Source organism: Carassius gibelio, chromosome B1, assembly GCF_023724105.1.
Source record: "Carassius gibelio isolate Cgi1373 ecotype wild population from Czech Republic chromosome B1, carGib1.2-hapl.c, whole genome shotgun sequence".
Classification (NCBI taxonomy): domain Eukaryota; kingdom Metazoa; phylum Chordata; class Actinopteri; order Cypriniformes; family Cyprinidae; genus Carassius; species Carassius gibelio.
The window spans coordinates 11,453,393-11,475,770 of NC_068396.1; the positions used below are offsets into that span (position 1 = coordinate 11,453,393).

At 38.3% G+C, this 22,378-nt stretch overlaps 1 protein-coding gene across 10 annotated transcripts in view; it reads left to right on the forward strand.

Annotated features, from left to right (window-relative positions):
- LOC127948646 (protocadherin Fat 1) overlaps positions 1-22,378 on the forward strand; it is an 85,620-nt gene that overhangs the window by 50,302 nt on the left and 12,940 nt on the right. For all 10 annotated transcript variants that reach the window (XR_008152143.1, XR_008152142.1, XM_052545225.1 and 7 more), the window contains 11 exons: positions 6,135-6,410; positions 6,674-6,884; positions 7,583-11,653; positions 12,319-12,515; positions 12,965-13,118; positions 16,692-16,925; positions 18,030-18,419; positions 18,889-19,103; positions 19,490-19,627; positions 19,718-19,861; positions 20,861-21,058. Coding sequence is in view for 8 of the 10 variants with exons in the window: in XM_052545225.1 (XP_052401185.1) it covers positions 6,135-6,410; positions 6,674-6,884; positions 7,583-11,653; positions 12,319-12,515; positions 12,965-13,118; positions 16,692-16,925; positions 18,030-18,419; positions 18,889-19,103; positions 19,490-19,627; positions 19,718-19,861; positions 20,861-21,058 (6,228 nt within the window). In the remaining 2 variants the exon portion in view is untranslated. The remainder of the gene's footprint in view (positions 1-6,134; positions 6,411-6,673; positions 6,885-7,582; positions 11,654-12,318; positions 12,516-12,964; positions 13,119-16,691; positions 16,926-18,029; positions 18,420-18,888; positions 19,104-19,489; positions 19,628-19,717; positions 19,862-20,860; positions 21,059-22,378) is intronic.

Consider the following 22,378-nt stretch of genomic DNA (forward strand, 5'->3'; position numbering starts at 1 on the left):
GTAATAGTATCATTCATAATAAATGAGATATATTTTTGTCAGATTCTTTGACATATCATTTTCTTTTTGTAAAATCTTAAATATTATTATAATACAAATTTAATTCAGAATATATATATATATATATATATATATATATATATATATATATATATATATATATATATATATATATATATATATATATATATAATTTTTTTTTTTTTAATTTGAATTTTATTTTTTGCAGTGAAACATGACCTGATCATTTTGTTCTAACTGATACTATAAATAAAGCTTCTATTACGTTTCAGAATTTATTGATTGTTTTAACATTTTCCAGGTGTCTCAGTACTGGTCTAATTATTCCTATAGACTAGGAAAGGCAGGTTGTTTTTCTTTTGCAGGCATCTTCACTACATTAGACCACCCTGACATGAGTTTTCAGTCTGTTGGCTAATTAGTAATGACAAAAGTCAGTTTATACTCAACACTTTCAAATACCTCTGTAAATGCTAAGGCAGGTGCTAGAAAGAAAACGAGGCAAAACGAACAAATCAGGCAAATATTTGCCCTTAACCCTTTTATATTTAAAAATATTTTAGCTCAGCCCCCAGTGTGAGGTTTGTTTTAGGCAACCGTTATTTTAGATTATAGATTACTGTTTCCATGGCGATGCGTCATGCTTGTATTGTTACAACGCAGCCTGTATAACACATGGATCGCTTTTATTTCATTTTCCTGTTTTATTCAAAATGTTCAGAAACATGCTCACTTTAATATGAAATATCTGATATTCCGATTCTGAAATATGTGCAAGTAAATATATTTGGTATTTTAAACTCTTTTATATCGACCGAGCTGTGGGATTTACAACACGCAAATTCATCCTCTCCCCCTGAAACACGTTACAGTAGGTCACCAGTATACTGGGAGAAGAGCCGTATCAAACTTTATAGTTACCGACACAATCTGTATATGATATCAATAAAAAGATGTCGTCAGATAATATTTGTAAGGATCATTATTGCCGTTTCCATAGACATCAGCATGTATTTTGCAAGCTGTAAATGTATGGTTTTGCTAGTACTTATGTGTATCTACCGTATTTTCCGCACTTTCAGGCGCACTTAAAAGCCTTTAATTTAAAAAAAAAACGACAGTGCACCTTATAATATGAAGCACCTTATATATGGATCAAGGCGCTCTGTCAAAATGTTTACATTCCCTTTAGCACAGCTCCATATAGGTGTGCCCTATATATGAGAACAGTTCTAAAATAGGCCATTCATTGAATGTGCGCCTTATAGTCCAGTGCGGATTATAGTGCGGAAAATACGGTAAATGTCTGAAACCTAAAATAAGCATTATATGGTTGAAAACACTGGATATTTGTTATAATATGACAAGCGCTCAGCGCGTCCGCAAGCAGATAATGCACTGAAAGTTCTAATCATGATCTTATGCTTCAGGAACCAGCCAAGACTGATCACACCAGTGTGATCGTACACGTTAAAGGGTTAAAACGTTAAAGAGATGATTTTAAGCGCACGCCTGCAGGCTTTCATCTGGCCTTACAAAGCAAGAGAAAGATAGATGGGGTAATATAACCTGTTTGAAACTTGTTTCATCTTTAATTTCTTCATTGACCAACTAATGAGTTTGGAACCTTGTTGTATTTTGATGCAGCTGTTCCAAAACAAGTGCTTCTCAAAGCCAAAGTCAATTTTAGCATGCGATCCAACGAGTATATCTGCAACAATGTCATGCGCCAGTTGTGTTTGAAAGAAAACACAGTCTTGAACAGATTATAGCTGACAAGGAGGGGATTTTATTTATTTGTATGAATTTGTTACCCTTGCAACCCGACTAACACACATTTTTAATCACAAATCTGAATTCAGGCTCTGCTTTTGCCTTTGTATGTCTAGTAACCCTCTCCTGAAGCGATTAGCTCTCTCCTCCTCGTGAAGCCGCATATCTTTGTTTAAATCAAAGTCATGTGTATTCCACATGGGCTTGCCAGACCTTCTCCATGCTCTATTTTCATTGTTTTTGCCATTTATCTCCACACTTTTTTTTTGTATCTCTCTTTCACCCCAATCTCAACAAAAGCACCACATTTCAGACAGGCAATGAGGGATTATGATTATTTTGGAAGGGAAGAAAAGAATGCAGAGGGGGAGGAAAATGTATGCTGGGTGTAATCCTATTTTAGGCCTTCTGGGAGAATGTGTGGCAACTCGATGTGTTTGCGACTGTGCCAAAGTCATTTTCCATAAGACATGTCACATACAAAGAAATATGGTGATCTGGGTGAACCGTGCCCATTTCTGCCTGTGATTTCTTTTGAGGGAGCGCGCTTGAGAACAATATCCATCATTTAGTTTTTCCTTAGCCGAAAAAGACTGGATAACTCAAAGCTCTACGTGAAAATCACTGTGCGAATGTGAACTTTTTTTGTTGTTGTTGTAACATTTTCAATTATTTTACTATGACTTTGGTCAATTTAACGCATCCTTGCTGAATAAAAGTATCAGTTTGCTGAAAAAAGTACTGACCCAATAACTGTGTACACCACACGTACCTAAGTCCCTGGCACAATAAAGATGTTAAATCCAATAAATAGTGTGCATGTAATTACATAAGAGAGTTTTCAAGGTATGTGCATGCTTGTGATTCAGTAAAACCCTGCTTGAGACAAACAAGGCATTGAGGCAGCCACGAGGGTCAAGTATTAGAGATCGGCTGAGCAAATTAGATTACAGCTGCAAAACGAAACAATTTTCAAAAAGCCTAAAATGTGACCAATTTGAAAATGCAATTAAAATTACATCTCTTGCTAAAAGTAGCACTTTGGTATGTTCCATGTTGCTGTTGCCCATATATATATATATATATATATATGTAAATATATTATTGCATCTGAGATGTTTTAACTCAGTCTATCGGATGTCCATGTGTGGGAGGTAATGTGTTTGCATGCCTAGTGTAAGTGGTAGGAGTTTATAGCAGGAATTTCTCTTCAATAATAGGCTGCTAGCTTCTGGAATAGCCCCCCTCAGGGATCATCTGATGTATGTGTATATATATATACATATCACCTTCACACATACAGAGCTCATTTTCATATAGTGTTACAGTCCTTTCTGCTTTTCTTGCTCTCTTGCTCTTGCTCCTTGTGCCTCACTTCTGTTCCTCATCTTTCTCCGTTTCTGTCTTTCACACGCGCATCCTTCTTCATCTGTCATTCACACTCTCTGATCTTTTGCTTTAATCACTCCCTCACTCACCACTTCCTCTCGAATCCCTCCATCTGTCCTTCTTCTCTGTGTGTGTTAGACATTAGTGAAGCTCCTTTGAGTTTTTTCCCATACATTTACATTACAGCCATGGAGCCTGTCGTGCTGATTCTAAAGCATCATCGAAAGCAGGCAGGATATAAACAAATACAAGCTACTAGCTTCATCTATATACACCGGTGCTTTCAGTTGACTGTCTGTGCTGGCATGAATTACAAAAAAAAAAAAAAAGCCAGGCTGCCAGGGCCAGGTGGCACGTCTCCAGGGTAAGGTGTGAGAAAGAAGGCAAGAGAAAAGAGAGAAAAAAAGGCAAAGATTTCTCTTCCCTGACCTTTGGCATTCGATAAAACCAAACATGTTCTTCAGGGACAGGGGACGTGCTGATGCTGTCAGGACAAGTGTGAGTGTTGCCCACACTCACACACCCACATGGGCTAATCTTGAGCTGAGAACAAGTGGCAGCTAACAGCTAAGATTTTTAAAAATGTTATTTTTGGCTGTATTTGTCTAACATGGTTGAGAAATATATGTTCCAAAGAGAAATAAGTTTTTGACAGCAATGATGTTTCATGAAGCATTTACAACTGTTATATATAAGACATCAAAAATACATTATTCTAATTTTTTATATATATATTTAAGTTTTTTTATATATATTTATAAGTCGGTCAGATAAAAAAAAAAGGTAAAAAAAAATATATACTTTTATTTCACAAGGATGCATTAAATTGATCAAAAGTGCCAGTCAAGGCTTTTTCATTGTTTAATATGTATATATATATATATATATATATATATATATATATATATATATATATATATATATATATATATATATAAAATAAAAAAAATCAGCACCAAATCATCATATTAAACCAATTTCTGAAGAATCATGTGACACGGAAAAATTCAGATTTGTCATCATAGAAATAAATTGCATTTGAAAACATTAAAACATGTACAACAGAGTGACCGCACTGAGAAATGCCAGAAGACCTGCTTATTTATAAGACCTGCTTTTTCTCTAATTGAGCCCTCAGAAATGTATTGAATATTATCAGTCAGGATTATGTGTACATGTATAATACATTAATAAGGTTTTAATGTTTTATATTTATTTGCATATGACACATAGGTGTAGCACAGTCACTCATCTCAAGTTTAGGGTATATGAGAAACTCGGATGTTTGTAAATAGGATGCAAATGTGATGCAAATAAAGTATAAGGCTTTCTAGATGATGCATATGTTATGGATGCTGCTAGGTAATTCATTCAGTCATAACTCTGTGATATACCAGAACTGTCCCACATATTCTCTCCCCGCCAATCACTTGAAAACATGTGTGACTAGTCTAGTGGGACACATATGTGGCCGATCCATTTGTGAGGATTCTGTTTTCAATCAGTGGATCCACGAAGCTGTAAGCGTTTGTTTGTTTTATATAAAACAGCGCCCCCTGATGGCATGCATGTCTAACTTTAACTATACAATCCATTTCACCCTCTTTGTTCTCTATCCTGGCTTTTTGAAAGCATGTCTGATCGTATGAAGACAGATTATTTAAGCACACACTCATTTTACACATCAATTCTAACTGCTTTGGTTGTGTTGAGTGTGAAGCTTCATGTCCACTCACTAATTCTCACCTAAAATATATATTATAAATGTATGAACAGGTGTTTTTTTTTAATCTCAGAATACAGCTCATAAATGATATTACCGCATCAGCCTATGCACGAGAAGTGTGTGTTTTGAGAATTGCTAAAGAGTCAAAACACTCATAAGTATGCAGTGGAATAACTTTGGCATTTCACTCACTGTAGGACTTATAAAGCACATCTTTGTGCATTCACAATACAATAATTTGTAACCAAAGAAAATGTCAACATGCAGTGTTATCAGAACTCATTTGAATCATGCTGGGTTTTTAACATTCATTGCTGATCATTTGCTGATATTGTCATAAGTAACCAGGCATTTAGATTATTACAGGTTTGATGTGGTTAATATCAAAGCAGCTGTGATACGAGATCTAAACCCCCGAGGTCTAAGATGACAAACATAAGTTCAGTGTCATGAAGTGCATTTTTTTTTTTTTTTTTTATTGACTAGTCTATGTATAGTCTGGTTAACACTTCAGTTAACATTGCACTCAACCATCACAGTCCTCACAAACAAACGGAGACCTGCAGATTATTCATAACCTTACTCACAGCAGGTTATCTGAAGTCAAGGAGTAATTGTCTAGAAATATATTGTTGAAAGCAATTCATTTGTTACAAAAGCAGTGCTTTGATGGCTCTGGCGGCGGAGCTTTAAAGAGAATGAATTTAGACACACAGCTTACCTGTGAGGGTTTACCTGAGCTGACAGGCAGAGAGATGTGAGGTTTTGTCTTTTAATTAATCCTTTTGAAATACTTTGCGGTAACGCATAACTAAATATAGACAAGCTCTCTAGTCAACCTCATTAATCACTAGATGGTTGTTAAACTGGCCTGTCCTTACTGACCTGCTGATCTTTGTAAATTAACAGTTATGTTCCAGAGTTTTACTAAGCAGGTTGTATGTGGGTGTTTTAATGGATCTTTTAAGAGCATTGATACGTTGATTTATTGATTCATTCTCTTGCTCTGTTTTCTTTTCTTTTTATTGTTATTAGCCAGATATTTTATTTGTTAAGTGTATGTTTTTAACCATTCATTATAGAATACCAATCATGTCATCATAGTAATACACTTACAATTTAACCTGAAACGTACTTGCTATAATTATTCATTTACAGAAATTGTCCCACTGTAACTAGATCATTAAACAAGGCCTTATTTGTTTACTTATTGTTGTTTTTACAGGTTCTTATTAAAGTGATAGACACCAACAATCATCGCCCCCAGTTCTCTAAGTCTAAGTATGAAGTGAATGTCCCTGAAGATACCCTGCCTGACACAGAGGTGTTACAGATTACAGCTACAGACCAGGATGAGAAGAACAAGCTAACCTACACCCTCCTCAGTAGCACTGACCCATTCAGTCTACGCAAGTTCAGACTAGATCCTGGAACTGGCGTGTTGTACACTGCAGAGAGACTAGACCATGAAACCATGCACCAACATACGCTAACCGTCATGGTAAGATCATGTGGTCTGCTACCTGCTTTACAGCATCATTGGTCCAATTGATTTTTATATCTGATTTGAAAATGTTAGCCATTCAGCCACCCTTCACCATAAACTATCCTGCCAGTTTGTTTTCTCTTTAATTCAATCGACACAGAGGTGAATCTCCTGAATGTAAAGTGTTTTATTTGTTTCATATAAGCTCATAACTAAAGTGTTGAAATTACTGGAGAATTGCTCTTTATATACCCCTTCCTCTGCCCTCCACACTGCAGGTACGAGATCAGGACATTCCTGTGAAGCGGAACCTGGTGCGTGTGATTGTAAATGTGCAAGACACCAATGACAATGCACCGTGGTTCTCCGGTTCACCGTATGTGGGTCGTGTGTTTGAGTCTGCTGCAATTGGCTCTGCAGTGCTTCAGGTCTCTGCTCTTGACAAAGACAAAGGGCAGAATGCTGAGATCATCTATAGCATCGAGTCAGGTAATCCATCTGATTGATTTGACTGCTCTCGACTTTTATCAGATTTGTCCAGGAAACTACATATTGCAGACATATGATGTATGAAATGTCTGAACATGGGAAAGCCAATAGTAATTAGAAACAGACAAAGTATATAAGCTTATCCTGTCTTTAGCTATTTCTTTTAACACGGGATATTGCTAAGAGTTCCACAAGAGTGGCAAATGCTGGCCACTTAGAGTTAAAAACGTGGGAGATATTGAATGTGGCAGCCAAGGGTCCTGCAGTCCACCAAACTGCGAGTTTTGAAAGCAGAATATAGCACAGATATGACGCCAAGTGGCCTTTTGAGAATGCACATATTTGAAATGTCTGAGATTACAGAAGCTAATTGAAATGTACAGTACTATGTGTGTGTGTGAGAGCGAGAGAGAGACAGCAAACATTGTTCAAGTCATACTGACTTGCACTTGAGCATCTGATTAGATGCTTACTGTCTTTGACAAACTCAAATGTTCATTATAGATAAAGCAAAACAAACAAAATGAATGTAATTTTTAACTTTAAGTAAATGCATCCATGATTTTCTTAAATTAAATTTATTCTTTAAAGCAGTTTGACACCAAATATTTAAATTAACAAGTTCTAAAGAGTTCTGAAATATAAAATCTAATCCTTTTAGCAAGTGTTTGATGTATATTTGTCATATTCCTTCCTAGGAAATGTGGCCAATACATTTGCTATTGATCCTATCCTGGGCACCATCACTGTGGCAAAGGAGCTGGACCGTAGCAGCAAGAACCGATTTGAGCTAACTGTGAAAGCCTCTGACAAAGGCACACCACCACTTAGTGCTACTGCTGCTGTGGACATAACTGTCACTATTTCTGACAATGCCATCCCTAAATTTGAAGAGAATGAGTTTTCTGCTGAAGTCAGCGAAACCGCTCTGCCTGGAGCCTTTGTGAGTCTAGTTAATGCCAACAGCCAATCATCTGTGTTCTATCAGATCAAAGACGGAAATCTGAATGGAGCATTTGACATTAACCCCAACTCTGGAGTGGTTGTGACCCATTCAGTTCTGGATTACGAGACTATTCCATCTTACAAACTAACCATTCAGGGAACCAACATGGCAGGTCTGGCTAGTAACACTACTCTACTGATTCACTTGAAGGATGAGAATGATAATGCACCTATATTTATTCAAGATGAGTTCACTGGAATGGTCAGCGAGTCTTCTCCAGTGAACAGTGTAGTCCTCACCAAAGACAGCACACCACTTGTCATCCGTGCTTTAGACACTGACCATGATGCTAACTCTAGACTGGTCTATCAGATTGTTGAGCCATTTGCCCATAATTACTTTGCCATAGACTCTAGTACTGGTGCAATCCGAACCATCAGTGAATTAGATTACGAGCAAAGATCTGTGTTTCGCTTTTCTGTCCAAGTCCACGACATGGGAATCCCCCGTCATTTTGCAGAGAAGGCTGCTAACGTGACTATTGAGATCCTGGACGTCAATGACTGCCCGCCTCAGTTCAACCAAGATCTATATGAAACCACAGTCTTAGTGCCAACTTACAAAGGAGTGGAAGTGATCACAGTCAATGCCACAGATGCAGACTCAGGGCCAAATTCAAGGCTCTTTTACTCTATTGTCGAAGGCAATATTGGAGAGAAGTTTCAAATGGACCCAGTCACAGGGGTTATCACTATTCAAAATGTCACTCAGCTTAGAAGCAGGTATGAGCTCAGAGTAAGGGTGTCTGATGGCAGGTTTTCTAAAACAGCTTTGGTAAAAATAAATGTCAGAGAGAATAAGGATAGTACTTTGAGGTTCACCCAAGAAACATACAAGGCCTCTGTACCAGAAAATTCCCTAGAGAAGAAGACTTTAGCTGTAATAGTTGCAGTGGGAAACCAAGTCAGTGAACCTTTGTTTTATACCATTCTGAACCCTGATAAGAGGTTCACAATAAGCCGTACTTCAGGAGTACTCTCCTCCACAGGCATACCCTTTGATCGAGAAGAGCAAGGCATATTTAACATTGTGGTGGAGGTGACCAGAGAGGACAAGTCAACTGACATATCCCATGTCATTGTAACAGTGGTAATCGAGGATGTCAATGACAACCCGCCGGTGTTTGTCAATTTACCCTATCAGGCACTGGTGCAGGTTGACACAGAAGTGGGTCACATCATCACAAAAGTGACTGCGGTTGATGCAGATGTTGACAGAAATGCTGAGATCAGCTACCATCTGCAGGAGCTAAATGAGTTTGTTCAGATCAGCATGGACGGTGAAATCTCACTAACAAAGAAGCTTGAGAGAGACTCCCTTGACACTGAATTTGTAATCACCATTGTAGCCAGAGATGGAGGTGAACCAGCACTTTCCTCATCTGTTGAAGTGCCAATAATGGTTGTAAACAAAGCAATGCCTGTGTTTGAGAAAGCCTTCTACAGTCTGGAGATCCCAGAGAACATACCATTACTGACACCTGTTGTACATATCCAGGCTAATGACTCTGAAGGCCCTAGAATAGTGTACACAATCACAGAGGGGGACCCTCTCAATCAGTTCTCCATCAACTTCAATACTGGCGTCATTCAGGTTGTAAAGCCTTTGGATTTCGAGACCCACCCAGCCTATAAACTCAGTGTAAGGGCCACCGACTCACTAACCGGTGCCAAAGCTGAAGTCTTTGTTGATGTAATCTTGGAAGACGTTAATGACAACCCACCTGTGTTCCACTGCAAACTGTACAATGCAAGTCTTTCAGAAGCATCAGTGATCGGCACGTCCGTATTACAACTATCAGCTACAGATGCTGATACTGGTAACAACCAAGTGCTCTTTTATCAGATTGTTGAAGATAAAGATAAGAGCTCTAATTACTTTAGCATTGATCGTGACACGGGCACGATCTGGACTACTCAGATGCTTGACCATGAAGAAAAACCTTCACATAAGCTGATAATTAGAGCAGTTGATGGTGGAGTACCTGCCCTTTCCACTGAGGTCATTGTGTTAATTGATGTAACAGATCTTAACGACAACACTCCAGTGTTCTCACAGAATGTCTATGAAGCTACGGTTAGTGAACTGGCACTTCGTGGCCACTTAGTCACCCAGGTTCAGGCTTCTGATGCTGACAACTCAGATAGTGGTAAACTTGAATTCTCAATTATATCTGGAAATGAGGGGCAAAACTTTGCAATGGATCCAAACACTGGGGCTATAGTCATATCAAACCACCGGAAACCCCATATGGAGTCCCTCTACAACTTCAATGTGTCTGTATCAGATGGTGTATTCAGAAGTTCAGCTATTGTCAAGGTCAATGTTATTAGTGCCAACTTCCACAATCCTACATTCAACCAGGTGGATTATGTGGTTGAGCTTCTGGAGAACTCACCAGTTGGAACTTTGGTAGCTGACGCTCAAGCAACAGATGAGGACTCTGGTGCATATGGAAGACTCACTTATCATATAGTCAATGACATTGCAAAAGACAAGTTCTCAGTCTCTGAAAATGGAGAGATCTTCACTTTGGAGAGTCTTGACCGAGAGAATGCACTGGAAAAAGTAATTCCAATTTCTTTGATTGCTAAAGATGGTGGTGGCAAAGTTGGCTTCTGCACTGTAAATGTGATCTTAACGGATATCAATGATAATGCCCCGCAGTTCAGAGCTGCTGATTATAGAGTTAATGTTGCTTCTGACCTGCCAAGAGGAACAGCCATTCTTAAGATTGCAGCTTCCGACATGGATGAAGGTAGTAATGCAGACATCACCTATTCTATTGAAGGAGATGCAGACAATGTTGAGGAGAATTTCGAAATCCACCAGTTTAGTGGTGTCATTGTAACAAAGGAAAGCCTCATTGGATTGGAGAACCAGCTCTACACATTTATTGTACGAGCAAAAGATGGCGGAAATCCTGCCAAGTCCTCTGTTGTTCCCGTTTATGTCAGAATTCTAGTTCCCGAGGTCCCGGTGCCAAAGTTCATAGAGTCCCACTACAGGTTTGCCATTGATGAAGATCTTCCTATTGGTTCAGAAATAGATGTAATTCAGGCCGAAAGTGATCAGCCAGTCTTTTACAGCCTGGTGAAAGGGAATACTCTTGAGAGCAACCAAGATGAGGTATTTGTGGTTGACCCCAGCTCAGGATCTTTGAAGCTAGAGAAGAAGCTTGACCATGAGAGCACCAAATGGTATCAGCTAACCCTACAAGCACAAAGCGAATATGATGGTAACAAAGTTGTCTCTGCTGTGGACATCAGTATCCAAGTCAAGGATGTCAATGATAATCGACCGCTCTTTGAGTCAAACCCTTATGAAGCCTTCGTTGTGGAGAATCTCCCAGGTGGCACCTCTGTTATACAGGTAAAGGCCACAGACTTGGACTCGGGCACTAATGGCCATGTGGTTTACAATCTTGATCCCAATCAAGAGACAAGAGACATTTCAGAATTGTTTGCCATTAACAGTGAAACTGGATGGATTACCACATTAAAGGAACTTGACCGTGAGAAGAAAAACAAGTATGCGGTTTCAGTCTTAGCCACTGACCGTGGAGACAAAGTCCAGCTGATTGCTAGTACCAAGGTGGATGTCACAGTGGTAGATGTGAATGACAACCCACCAAGGTTCACAGCAGAGATCTATAAGGGCACAGTAAGCGAAGATGACCCACCTGGCGGAGTCATTGCCATTCTTAGCACTACAGACCTGGACACAGAGGAAAGTAACAAGCAAATCAACTACTTTATCACAGGTAAGTCTTATGCTGATTTTGTACTTCTAGTTTAACTTCAGCTGTTACATGCCACCATTGTCATTTCAGTTGTATTTGATGGAATAGTTCAACTTCACATATTTATGATAGAATAATTTATAGTACCAACAATGAATATTTTTTTTGGGAAACCACTGACAGCTAAAGCAAAATATCCTATGATGTGCTATAAAATTGTCAAGAGATTATAAATAGGAAACTGGATAATTTTTCCAATGACACTTTTGAAACAAAGCAAGAATGTTTCAGCTCTGGTGATAATTAATTAACATGAACATTGATGCCAAGCGTGAGATGAGATGAGCACTTTCTGGCAGAGAACGGTCTCATTACATCCACTCGTCTTCGCCTGATCGTAGAGTGATGACAGAAATTGGCATAACAAGTCACACAGCCATTTATTTACATAGACGCTTTATGTTAATATTGTGTAGTCCAAGCAAACAAGAAGTAAAGCTTCATGAATGCCGTGGAGTATATATGGCACAGATATCTCACAATAACTTGTCAAATTTAAGCAGTTTTAAATTGAGCCGTTACTGTAGCTACTGCACTTACAACAGGAAACCACACAGATGAATTGTAATTTTCATCTGCCATTCACATTAGTTTGACTGACGTTTCTCATGTGTGCTTTCTTAAAGGTGGAGACCCGTTGGGGCAGTTTGGCATTGAGCATACTCAAGGCGAGTGGAAGGTCTCGGTGCGGAAGCCTCTCGACAGGGAGGAGAAGGACAATTACTTGCTGAACATTACGGCCACTGACGGGACCTTCACAGCCAAGGCTGTTGTTGAAGTCAAGGTCTTGGATGCCAATGACAACAGCCCAATTTGTGAGAAGGTATGAATGTTAGTTTTGTGTGTATGTGTGTGTGGGAAGTGCATTGCAGCAAAATGTCATGTAGTCTGATTCTGTCAGTTAAGGGGAAGGTGCAGCCTACCCGCTGTGCATGCTAAATGGGACGAGACTTGGAGAGAAAGAGAGAATGTCAGGAGGGATTTGAAAAGGTCCTTATGTGAAATGCAGCATTTAAGAAACAAAGAGAGTGATTTTGCGCTGTGAAGGGGTTTTGTGAGGGCTAATGTGCTTCTTTTACATATTGTGTTCCTTTTTGAATAATGTTAATTTAATAGAACTCCTGCGCTCCATGCACTTTTTTTCAATTTGGGGTCACAATTACCAACAATCTCCTTTCTCTTTACTTTCATTTCTCTCTTTTTTTTGGCCCTGTCATTGCATTTGTGAAGTCACTTCTACTTTTCACATGCCTCCCTTTCTGGTCTTTACAGACATTCTATATGGAAAGCATTCCAGAGGATTCCCCTGCTGGTAGGCTTATCCTGCAGGTCTCTGCCACAGATGCTGACATCCGTTCCAATGCACAGATCTCCTATGAGCTGCTCGGGGCCCGATCAGAGCACTTTAGCATCGACTCTGAGACAGGTACGCATTAGTATTTAGTATTTGTAAAGATATATATATTTTATATTAGTATATAGTATATAAAATAAAAGTTTCTGTTTACATAATATATGTGTGTAGTGTCTACATATATTATGTGTGTATATATATATATATATATATATATATATATATATATATATAATTCCAAAAATATTTGCTTGTATATTTATATTCATATAATACAATTTACATTATATAAATTTAAAATATAAACTTTTTTCTGAGATATATACATGCATGTGTGTGCATTTATATATACGTAATAAATATACACAGTACACACACATGTATTATGTAAACAAAACCTTTATTTTGGATGCAATGAATCGTTTGACAGCATTAATGCACACACAAACACTAATGTTGAACAGTTTGCAGTCAGAAAGATTAATTTATGCTGTTCAACACGAAATCATTAAATTGATCAAAACTGACAGTAAAAGCATTTATAATGTTTCAACTGATTTCTATTTAAAATAAATCATTTTCTTTTGAATTTTACATTCATTAAAGAATCCTGAAAGAAGATGTATCACTGTTTCCACAAAATATTGAAAGTATCTATCTACACTGATAATAAGAATTTTTTCTCAGTAATGGCTACTGAACAATTCGGCTTTGCCATTACATTTTAAAATGTATTAAAATAGAAAATCATTATTTCAATGTTTTAATAATATTTTGCTTTATTCACATTAATATTGCTGTTTCTACTAAATATTTTATGAAATAAATGCAAGCTTGATGATCATTCTTTCTAAAACATTGAACGGGCTAAGACCATTGTCTCAACAGCCAGACAAAAATATGCTTCATACAAACAGAACATTTTCAACATCATTTACTTTTGCCCGCAGTCAAACACACATCCCATTTAAAACCATAATGATTTTTAATTCAGTTACTTGTATAATTCCAGGGAAGCGTGTACAGCCTTGGGCTTTTATTACAGTTTTTACAGTGAATACCGTGGAATTCTGTTCCCAGTATTGTTCGTCTCATTTTTTTTTACTTGCCTGTTTTATTCACACAAAATATTTAATAAAGCATTTCAAGTGTTGCCCCACTTCAGCTATTAACTCAGATCATCTGTCTCTCAACTGTGTGAATTAAACATCAGTTCCAGGCGGAAAGAGAGCAGAAATCAATAGTGGGTTTGTGACAGCATCACACAGCTACAACACAAAAGCTATTGTAAAGGCGCTACTCACAAGTGTGACGGCAGGGAATTCTGGCTCGCAATCTGAAGGAGCACTACTGTTCTTCTGTGTGGGTTTAATGTGCACAGAGAATTTTTTCGCTTTGCTTTTTTTCCCTTTCGTTCCGTCATGGAAAAGAAGAGTTCCATTATTGCAAGTTAGCAATGCCAAGTGTGCTCTCGTGCGAGCCAGCCAGACCCCTGAAAGCTGGCGGCTGCTTTTCTTAGGGTGACTTTCCCTTTGCTTCTTTTCTCAGCTCACTCTCCATGCAGCCCACATGCCGACTGCATTTTATTCTCCTTTGCTATTTCTCTCATTTCTCACTAACCCTCTCCTCTTTAATCTTTTCAAAAAAATTTTAAAGCCGCTCAGCACAAGGATGAATTTAGATTCCCACGAGGGGGAAATTTTGGACACTCTGCATTCATTCCTCCTTGAGATGCGCTTCAGCTAAGAGGTCGACACCAAACAGCTGGCACACAAAATGGCAGTTTTAAATCAGTTACTGCTCCAATGAAACTTAGCTTATGCTTGCTGAAATTATTATTAGGTCAGATCATTTACAAGATGACTTTCTCGTTCTCTCGCTGTGCTTTTTTTTTTATTTTTTTTGAGGGCATATTTAGTGTCCTGTTGACTTGACTTGACTAGACTTGACAGATGAGATTGATTAAAGCGGAATTGGATTGTGTCTTGCTCATTAGTGCAGTGCCAGCTGATGTTCAAAGTGATTGATGGGGAGTGAATTTGGGACTTTTTAGAAAGCGACAACTGTAATAAATATACATAAAGAAGCTTTTCAGAAATGAAGAATGAGAGAGCAATAAACTGATTGTGTGTGCGGAAGAAGCATCAGGGATCCTTTGAAGTAGAGTTTACATACAATCACAGAAATTGCTAATTAATTAATGGGTTAGGCCTGGTTCACACGGGACGATTTTAAAATTGTCGGCCGATTTTCCAAACCTGAGAGACCCCACACACGACGATAAAAAATCACGGGTCTAACAGTTTTGGTCGTTCAGTGTGTGGTGTGCAGCCACACGGCAATATCAACACATCACACACGAACCGATTTGACTCCCGAGCATTCCCAGGTCAGACGGGAAATCTCGCGAAATCCCTTGAGATCAAACGTGACTTCAGAGTAAACAATCATGGTGGACGAAGAGGATGCAATGGCCATAGTTTGTGCTTTGTTTTTAACGGAAATAAAACATAAGAAAAACAAGAAAAGCGATGGTCAAAGAGATCATGGACTATACTCGAGCATGGACTATACTTGCTACATCATGATATGGAGTTAGTTGTTGTTTTATCTCATAGAAATGTTAATACGTACTACACAGATTAATATCCGTTGAAATAAACGTTCATATATTCGTTTCCATGTACTCTGGTGGTATGCAGTTGTGGATGTAGTTATGCCCATCGACTTTATTTGTATTTGTTATATTATATACGCCGGCTGTTTTGATTTTATTTCCCGGTACTTCCTCACCGCCTCGTCACCTCGCTTTCTGATTGGCTACACGCCACAGTCCACAGGCTGCGTGATTGTTTGTCCTCGGGGGACACCACACACGAGAAGATATCGGGCCAAATAAATCCAACATGTTGGATATCCCCGATTTGAGATCGGAGCGGTCCCAACGTTCTTCCGAGCAGAGGAGAGCGGTCTTAACACACCACACACGGCAGGAATATTTGATCAGATTATTTTTCGCTAATCGGAGCATCCTAAGATTGTCGTAAGGGGTGAATCGGGGCTAAAATCGGCCTAATTATCCTGCCGTGTGAACCAGCCTTTAGTTCACCTAAAATGGAAATTCTGCAAATTTTTCCAAGCCAGTTTTTACATATATTTCTAATAGAACCTGAGAGATTTTTTTGTCCATACAACCAAAATTTGGGATTTTAAAACTTTGAAAAAACTGTTTATTTAAATAAAAACATTGATCAATGCACATAGATAGTTCACATTAAGTTTAGTAAATCCTAAATAAAAATCTGAAATCTCTTGGGTTTCATAAAAAATATCTTAATTTATATTTCAAAGATGAATGTTTGTTTGTTTGTTTGTTGAATCATTGTTTGATGAAAATGGTTGCAAAGACACACACAAAAAACAAAGTTTTGTGAAGGTGACATTGTGTTGTGTGACCAAAAGTTTAGAAGGTTTTACCTTTAAATGCAAAGTGAAATACTTTTCACAATGGACAGGGCAACTCAGCATGTTACCATGGTCATAGCTTGTTTGAACAAAATCTCATTATTTACATGGAATAGCTGTTATCTCTTATGACATTCTTGTTAGGACGCAGTGTAAAGTGTTTTTTTTTTTTTTTATCAGGTGAATTAAAAACTCTGCTCCCTCTTGACCGTGAAGAAGAGGAGGCGCACAAGATGAAGGTGCGTGCTCTGGATGGAGGTGGACGCTATTGTGAAGCAGAAGTTGAAATCACAGTCGAAGATGTCAATGACAACGCTCCACAGTTCACCTCTGACCCATACACCTTCACTGTGTTCGAAAACACAGAGATGAACACACCTGTGGCTCGCCTGTATGCCTCAGACCTGGACACAGGTGAGATCTTCAGTATCCAGATAAATTATATATTTATTTAAAAATATATCAAAATAGAAATTGTGTTTGTATATAGGCCTATAGGTTTCCCTAGATATTTTGCAACACTATGGCCTGTAAAAATCCACTATGATTTTCATTTTCATGGATTCCTCTCTTATCATCCTTTGTTCTGCACTCCATATCCTCAAGCAGAAACATTTTGTGCTCTGTGTACGTTCCTATTTCACTTACTTTAAGTCTTGCCTTTCTTTTATTCTTACCTCACACAACCTTCGGATCACCAGTTACTTTTTGAAAGCTCCTAAAGTTGTGAAATACCAGTTCAACTCTATTGGCCGCTACTATGACATGCTTTTACCTGCAATTATAGTGGAGGTCTATGAGACTAGCCTACAACTAGCCAGCTGCATCATAGACTTGAAATGAAGTTGCCTTTAAATTGATCGGTAGACTTACACACATACTGAACTGCCATAAAACAGCTGCATTCCAGTAATTTGGTCTGACCGAAACTTTGTAGAACACAAGAGATTGTGTTAACTGGCTATAATGAGAGAGTGTGTCTTGATAGATAGGATTGTACTAGCAAGCCACAAATGAGGCTTACTCAAAAATGCATTAGAGGGATTAGTGTACTCTATCTTCGTCTTGTTTGTTGTGTGTGTGTTTTCCCCAATATAATAAGTGGGAGTTACTCACTTCTTAATATGCAGCTCAGGACCAGAGGTTTAACAACTGAATCTTTTGTGGGATGAATTTATAAGTCATTATAGTTAAGCAAATGAGACAAAGACACAGACACACTATAGGTTCTTGCAAATGATTATAACTGCTGGAGGCTTTGCCATTGATTCGAGAGCGTCTTAATCTGCAAATTGTATTGATTTGTTGGCAGTCTCTATGAATTGTTTGTCCTTTCTTATTAAAAAAAGATGACAACAGCAATAGAAGGTGAAAAAATTGCGAGTTTCAGTTGTGCATTAAATGAAGGAAATAATTAACAAATATTACTGATAGAGCAAGTGTTACTGTGAAGTTGTTCAGAAGTTTGGAGTTTGGTGTCTATATTAATGTCATTGTGCTTTGTGTGTGTGTGTTTAGGTTCTAACGCAGAGGTCCTCTATTCCCTGCTGGACTCTGCTGATGGTGTGTTCTCCATCGAGGAGGAGACGGGCGTCGTGCGTCTGGATCGTCCTCTGGACCGTGAGCTGCAGTCACTCTACACCCTCCGTGCTCGCGTCACTGACCGGGGGAGCCCGCGCCCTCTCTCCTCCCTCACCACTGTCAGTGTTTCCATCCTGGACATCAACGACAACCCTCCGGTGTTTGAGCGGCGCGAGTACACTGCCACCATCGCAGAAGACATTCCGGTGGGCACCCAGGTGCTGCAGGTACACGCAGCCAGCCGAGACACAGAAGCAGGCGCTGAGATCACATACTCCATTATCAATGGAAACGAGAGAGGAGCGTTCCGCGTCGACCCACATACAGGTAAACACAACAGCCTCGACAAACCTGTGGAGATCTCTGCAGTACTGACTCTCAGTTAAATTTCGAAGGTCTTATGCTTACATGAATGGCATTTTATAGCCTGGCTCCGGAATATTGGTCTCATCTTTTTCTACGTATGCACCTAAGATGTGGAACCTACTTTCAGATGAAATTGTGAAGCAAAACAATTTATATTTAAATATTTGTCAGTGCCAATAGCCTTGTGGGCCACACGCTGACATGGGTGTCCCTAGTTTGAATCCCAACTTGAGGACCTTTCCTGATCCCGCTCCCCCACCAACCTTATCTCTCTCTCTCTCAATTTACTTCCTGTCAGCTCTGATCTGTCCTATCATAACAAAGGTTTATTTGGTTATTTTATTCATTTCTTTACTTAAATGGGAAATAAATGCTTTATTATTTAGATATTTTCATGTTCCTTGACATCTCACTGATGTTTTCTTCCCAGGCGGTGTCTTCGTGATCGAGCCTTTGGACTATGAAACGGCACACGAGTTTTATCTAACAGTGGAGGCTACAGATGGAGGAACGCCACCGCTCAGCGACATGGCCACAGTGAACATTAACCTGACTGATGTGAACGACAACAGCCCCATCTTCAACCAAGATATTTACTCTGCTGTGATCAGCGAAGACGCAGAACTGGGAAAGACCGTGCTCACTGTGAGTCATCGGCTTCTCTCTCTTATTGTGTCCTGCTCGGGTCTCTGTGTTACATCATCTCCTAAAATCAACACAGCCCAATGTCAAACTAAAGCTCGGCGACCCACACCAGTCTTTAATCTGCAGTCTTCTATCTCGCTCTCACTCTGGTCATTTATTAGAGGTATTCTTGCCTTATCATGCTGAATATAAATTGTCAGTTTGAAGGTGAGGCTTTGATACCCAGCTCTGTTTCACTTGCGTGTCTTCTGATTTCCCTCGAGAGTCTCAGCCAATAGTTACTGACTCGCGAGGCAAGAAGGGCGAAAGGCGGGGGGTGTTGCATACCTGAGTCTGTGGTAATCTTTATCTTAACCAGGTGTGTGTGTGTGTCTCTGTGTGTCTAGGTCATGGCTGATGATGCAGATGGTCCATCCAGTAATCAGGTGCGCTTCTCCATCATTGATGGCAATCAAGGCAGTCCTTTCACCATCGACCCCATTAGAGGAGAGGTCAAGGTGGCCCGCCAGCTCGATAGAGAGAAGGTACAGAACACTCAGGTGTCTCGGCAGCAGGTACGTTGGCAGTCTGTTCCTGAAACCTAATGATGACGTTTTGTTTTGTTTGTTTTTTAGACTTCAGGTTACACTCTGACTATGATGGCCTCTGACAATGGAAGCCCGGCTCGTTCCAGCAGCGCTACAGTCAACATAGATGTCTCGGACATAAACGATAACCCACCTCTGTTCTCTCAGGCAAACTACAGCATCATTATACAGGTCTGATTCCTCAGAGGAGATGATACAGTGATTAATAGTCTCTCTCCAATGTTCTGGTTTAGAGTCTCTAGACACAAATGCATTGGCGTGTTCACATAGAATATGTTTTTGTATTCAAAATCAACTGCAAAAAGTAACAATTCTTAATATTGATGTGGCCTAACATGTGCCTTGTTATTGTTAAATATTGTATTAGCGTAATATTGTAAAATAGTTTTTCATAAAAAATTTATTAAACACCTAAGCTTTCAAATCTTTAGCTATTTTGTTTGTTGAAATAGTAAAAAAAACAAAAAAAAAAACATATATATATATATATATATATATATATACAACATTTTTAATTAGCTTTAATTTTTTTAGATCTTGAGTTTTCATTTTCATTTTAGTTTAAGTAATTTCACATGCTTATATATATATATATATATATATATATAAGCATGTGAAATTACTTAAACTAAAATGAAAATGAAAACTCAAGATCTAAAAAAATTAAAGCTAATTAAAAATGTATTTAATAAAATCACAGAAATAAGTAAAAAAATATATAAATAAACATTATAAAAATGTACATGAATTCACTAATTAATTTATCCTAATTTAAAAACATCAAGCAATAATCTATTCTACTTTTTATGATGCAAAAAATATAAGTAGATAATAAATGATAAAAAAAAGTCCTAGAAAATAGGAATAAATGACACCCTACATTATTTCCGACAGATTATTGTGTTTCACGCTGAAATTCATCATGAAATTTAAAAGCATTTTGATAACTGTTCCCACATGCCTTTTGAAACATTGCTCTAAGGAAAAATCATTATTAGTCACCATAAATGTCTGTGCTTGCTGGCTCATATTAAATATAATCATAGCTTCTCAATGTGAGCTGTAAAAATTGTTACATGCCAAATTCGCCTTAAGATGTAAAAAGAAAAAGTGTGAATGTTGTAGATCTAAATTATAAAACCTTTAACACGTTCTGCATATGTTGTATAGGAGAACCAGCCAGTCGGTACCAGTGTTCTCCAGCTGACCGTGTCTGACCGTGATGCCTCCCACAATGGACCTCCTTTCACATTTTCTATCATCAGTGGGAACGAGGGCGATGCCTTCCAAATCACTTCTCAGGGCATGCTGGTCTCTGCAGCAACTCTGAGCCGCCAGACCCAAGACTTCTACCTTCTGCAAGCCCAGGTGAGACCTCAATCTCCCCCTCTGATTCTCCAACTCCCACTGAAGCTGGTCAATAGAGTATGATGAAGGAGCAGCCAAGAAAATCATTACAGCTGTCTTATTCCCAGTCTCCTCTTCTATGCAATGGGCCACTTTTCAATTTTGATAGTAAATTCAATATCTTTAAGTCTTAAGGCATTTGACTTTTTTAAAGGACAGATGCCGTTATGTATATTTTTGATATATAAAACAGTTTATTATGGTAACAGGGGTCGATGTACTAAATTAGACCTCTAGTCATTGAATTAATACATTATCACAAATGTATATGTATATATCATACATTTTTTTACTTTGTCATTAATGTTTTATTAGGGCTACAGATTGCACCCATTTTGTAATTTTTTTTAAATTAATAGGGATTGTGAAATGGGAGGCAAAGTAATAGGTACAAGAGGAAGGAACAGAAGTAGATAACAAGAGCAGGCTCAAACTTGTGCAGCTGTCCATTGTTTCAAGAGTAAATCCAGGCCCGAGTGCTCCCTCTACTGACTCTGACTGGACGTTTTGCATGGAAAGGCTGAAAATAATTGCCAAAGTCGTTCTGCCCTCAATACTCAATTACACTTCAAACAGCTGACTTGATAATTTGGCACCATATGTTAGAAGACTTATAATCTATTGTTTTATTTAACAACATTTATGGTGCTTGCTGTTCCATGCTGTGAAGTGAAATATATCATAGGAGGTATGAAAACAAAACTGTGACTCCTTTATGAGTTCTGTCTTAGTTTACTACTCACATACCACGTGACAGCTGCTTTCTTTGCATGTGCTTTGAATGTGTGCGCTCATAAAAAACACATGAGAACTTTAAACTAATATGGTTTAAATCGCATAATAGACTTCAGAATCAAACTGTTTTTTTTTTTTAGCAGAGTATCTGAGTTCCTAGCTGCAAAGGCAACAGTCCTATTCTGGAAAAGGTGGCGGGGAGCTGCAGCTCATTTGCATTTAAAGAAACAAGCACAAAGACATGTTTCAGAATGATATAATAAATTATCTGTGGGGTATTTTGAACTGAAACTTCACAGATATATTCATTGGATACATGAGACTTATATTAAGTATTGTAAAAAGTAGGGATGCAACGATCATGATTTTTCATGGCCGATTCCCATTTTTTTACACGCAAACTGACCGATTCCGATTTCCTTTTTTTTTCTTTAAGCAACAAATAAGAATTTTGGAATTTGGTTTTAAATTAAAAAAACGTCTTTACCAGTGAGTCTAAATAAAAGTATGCTATATAAATAAATTATTCCAAAATGTTAAAATTAA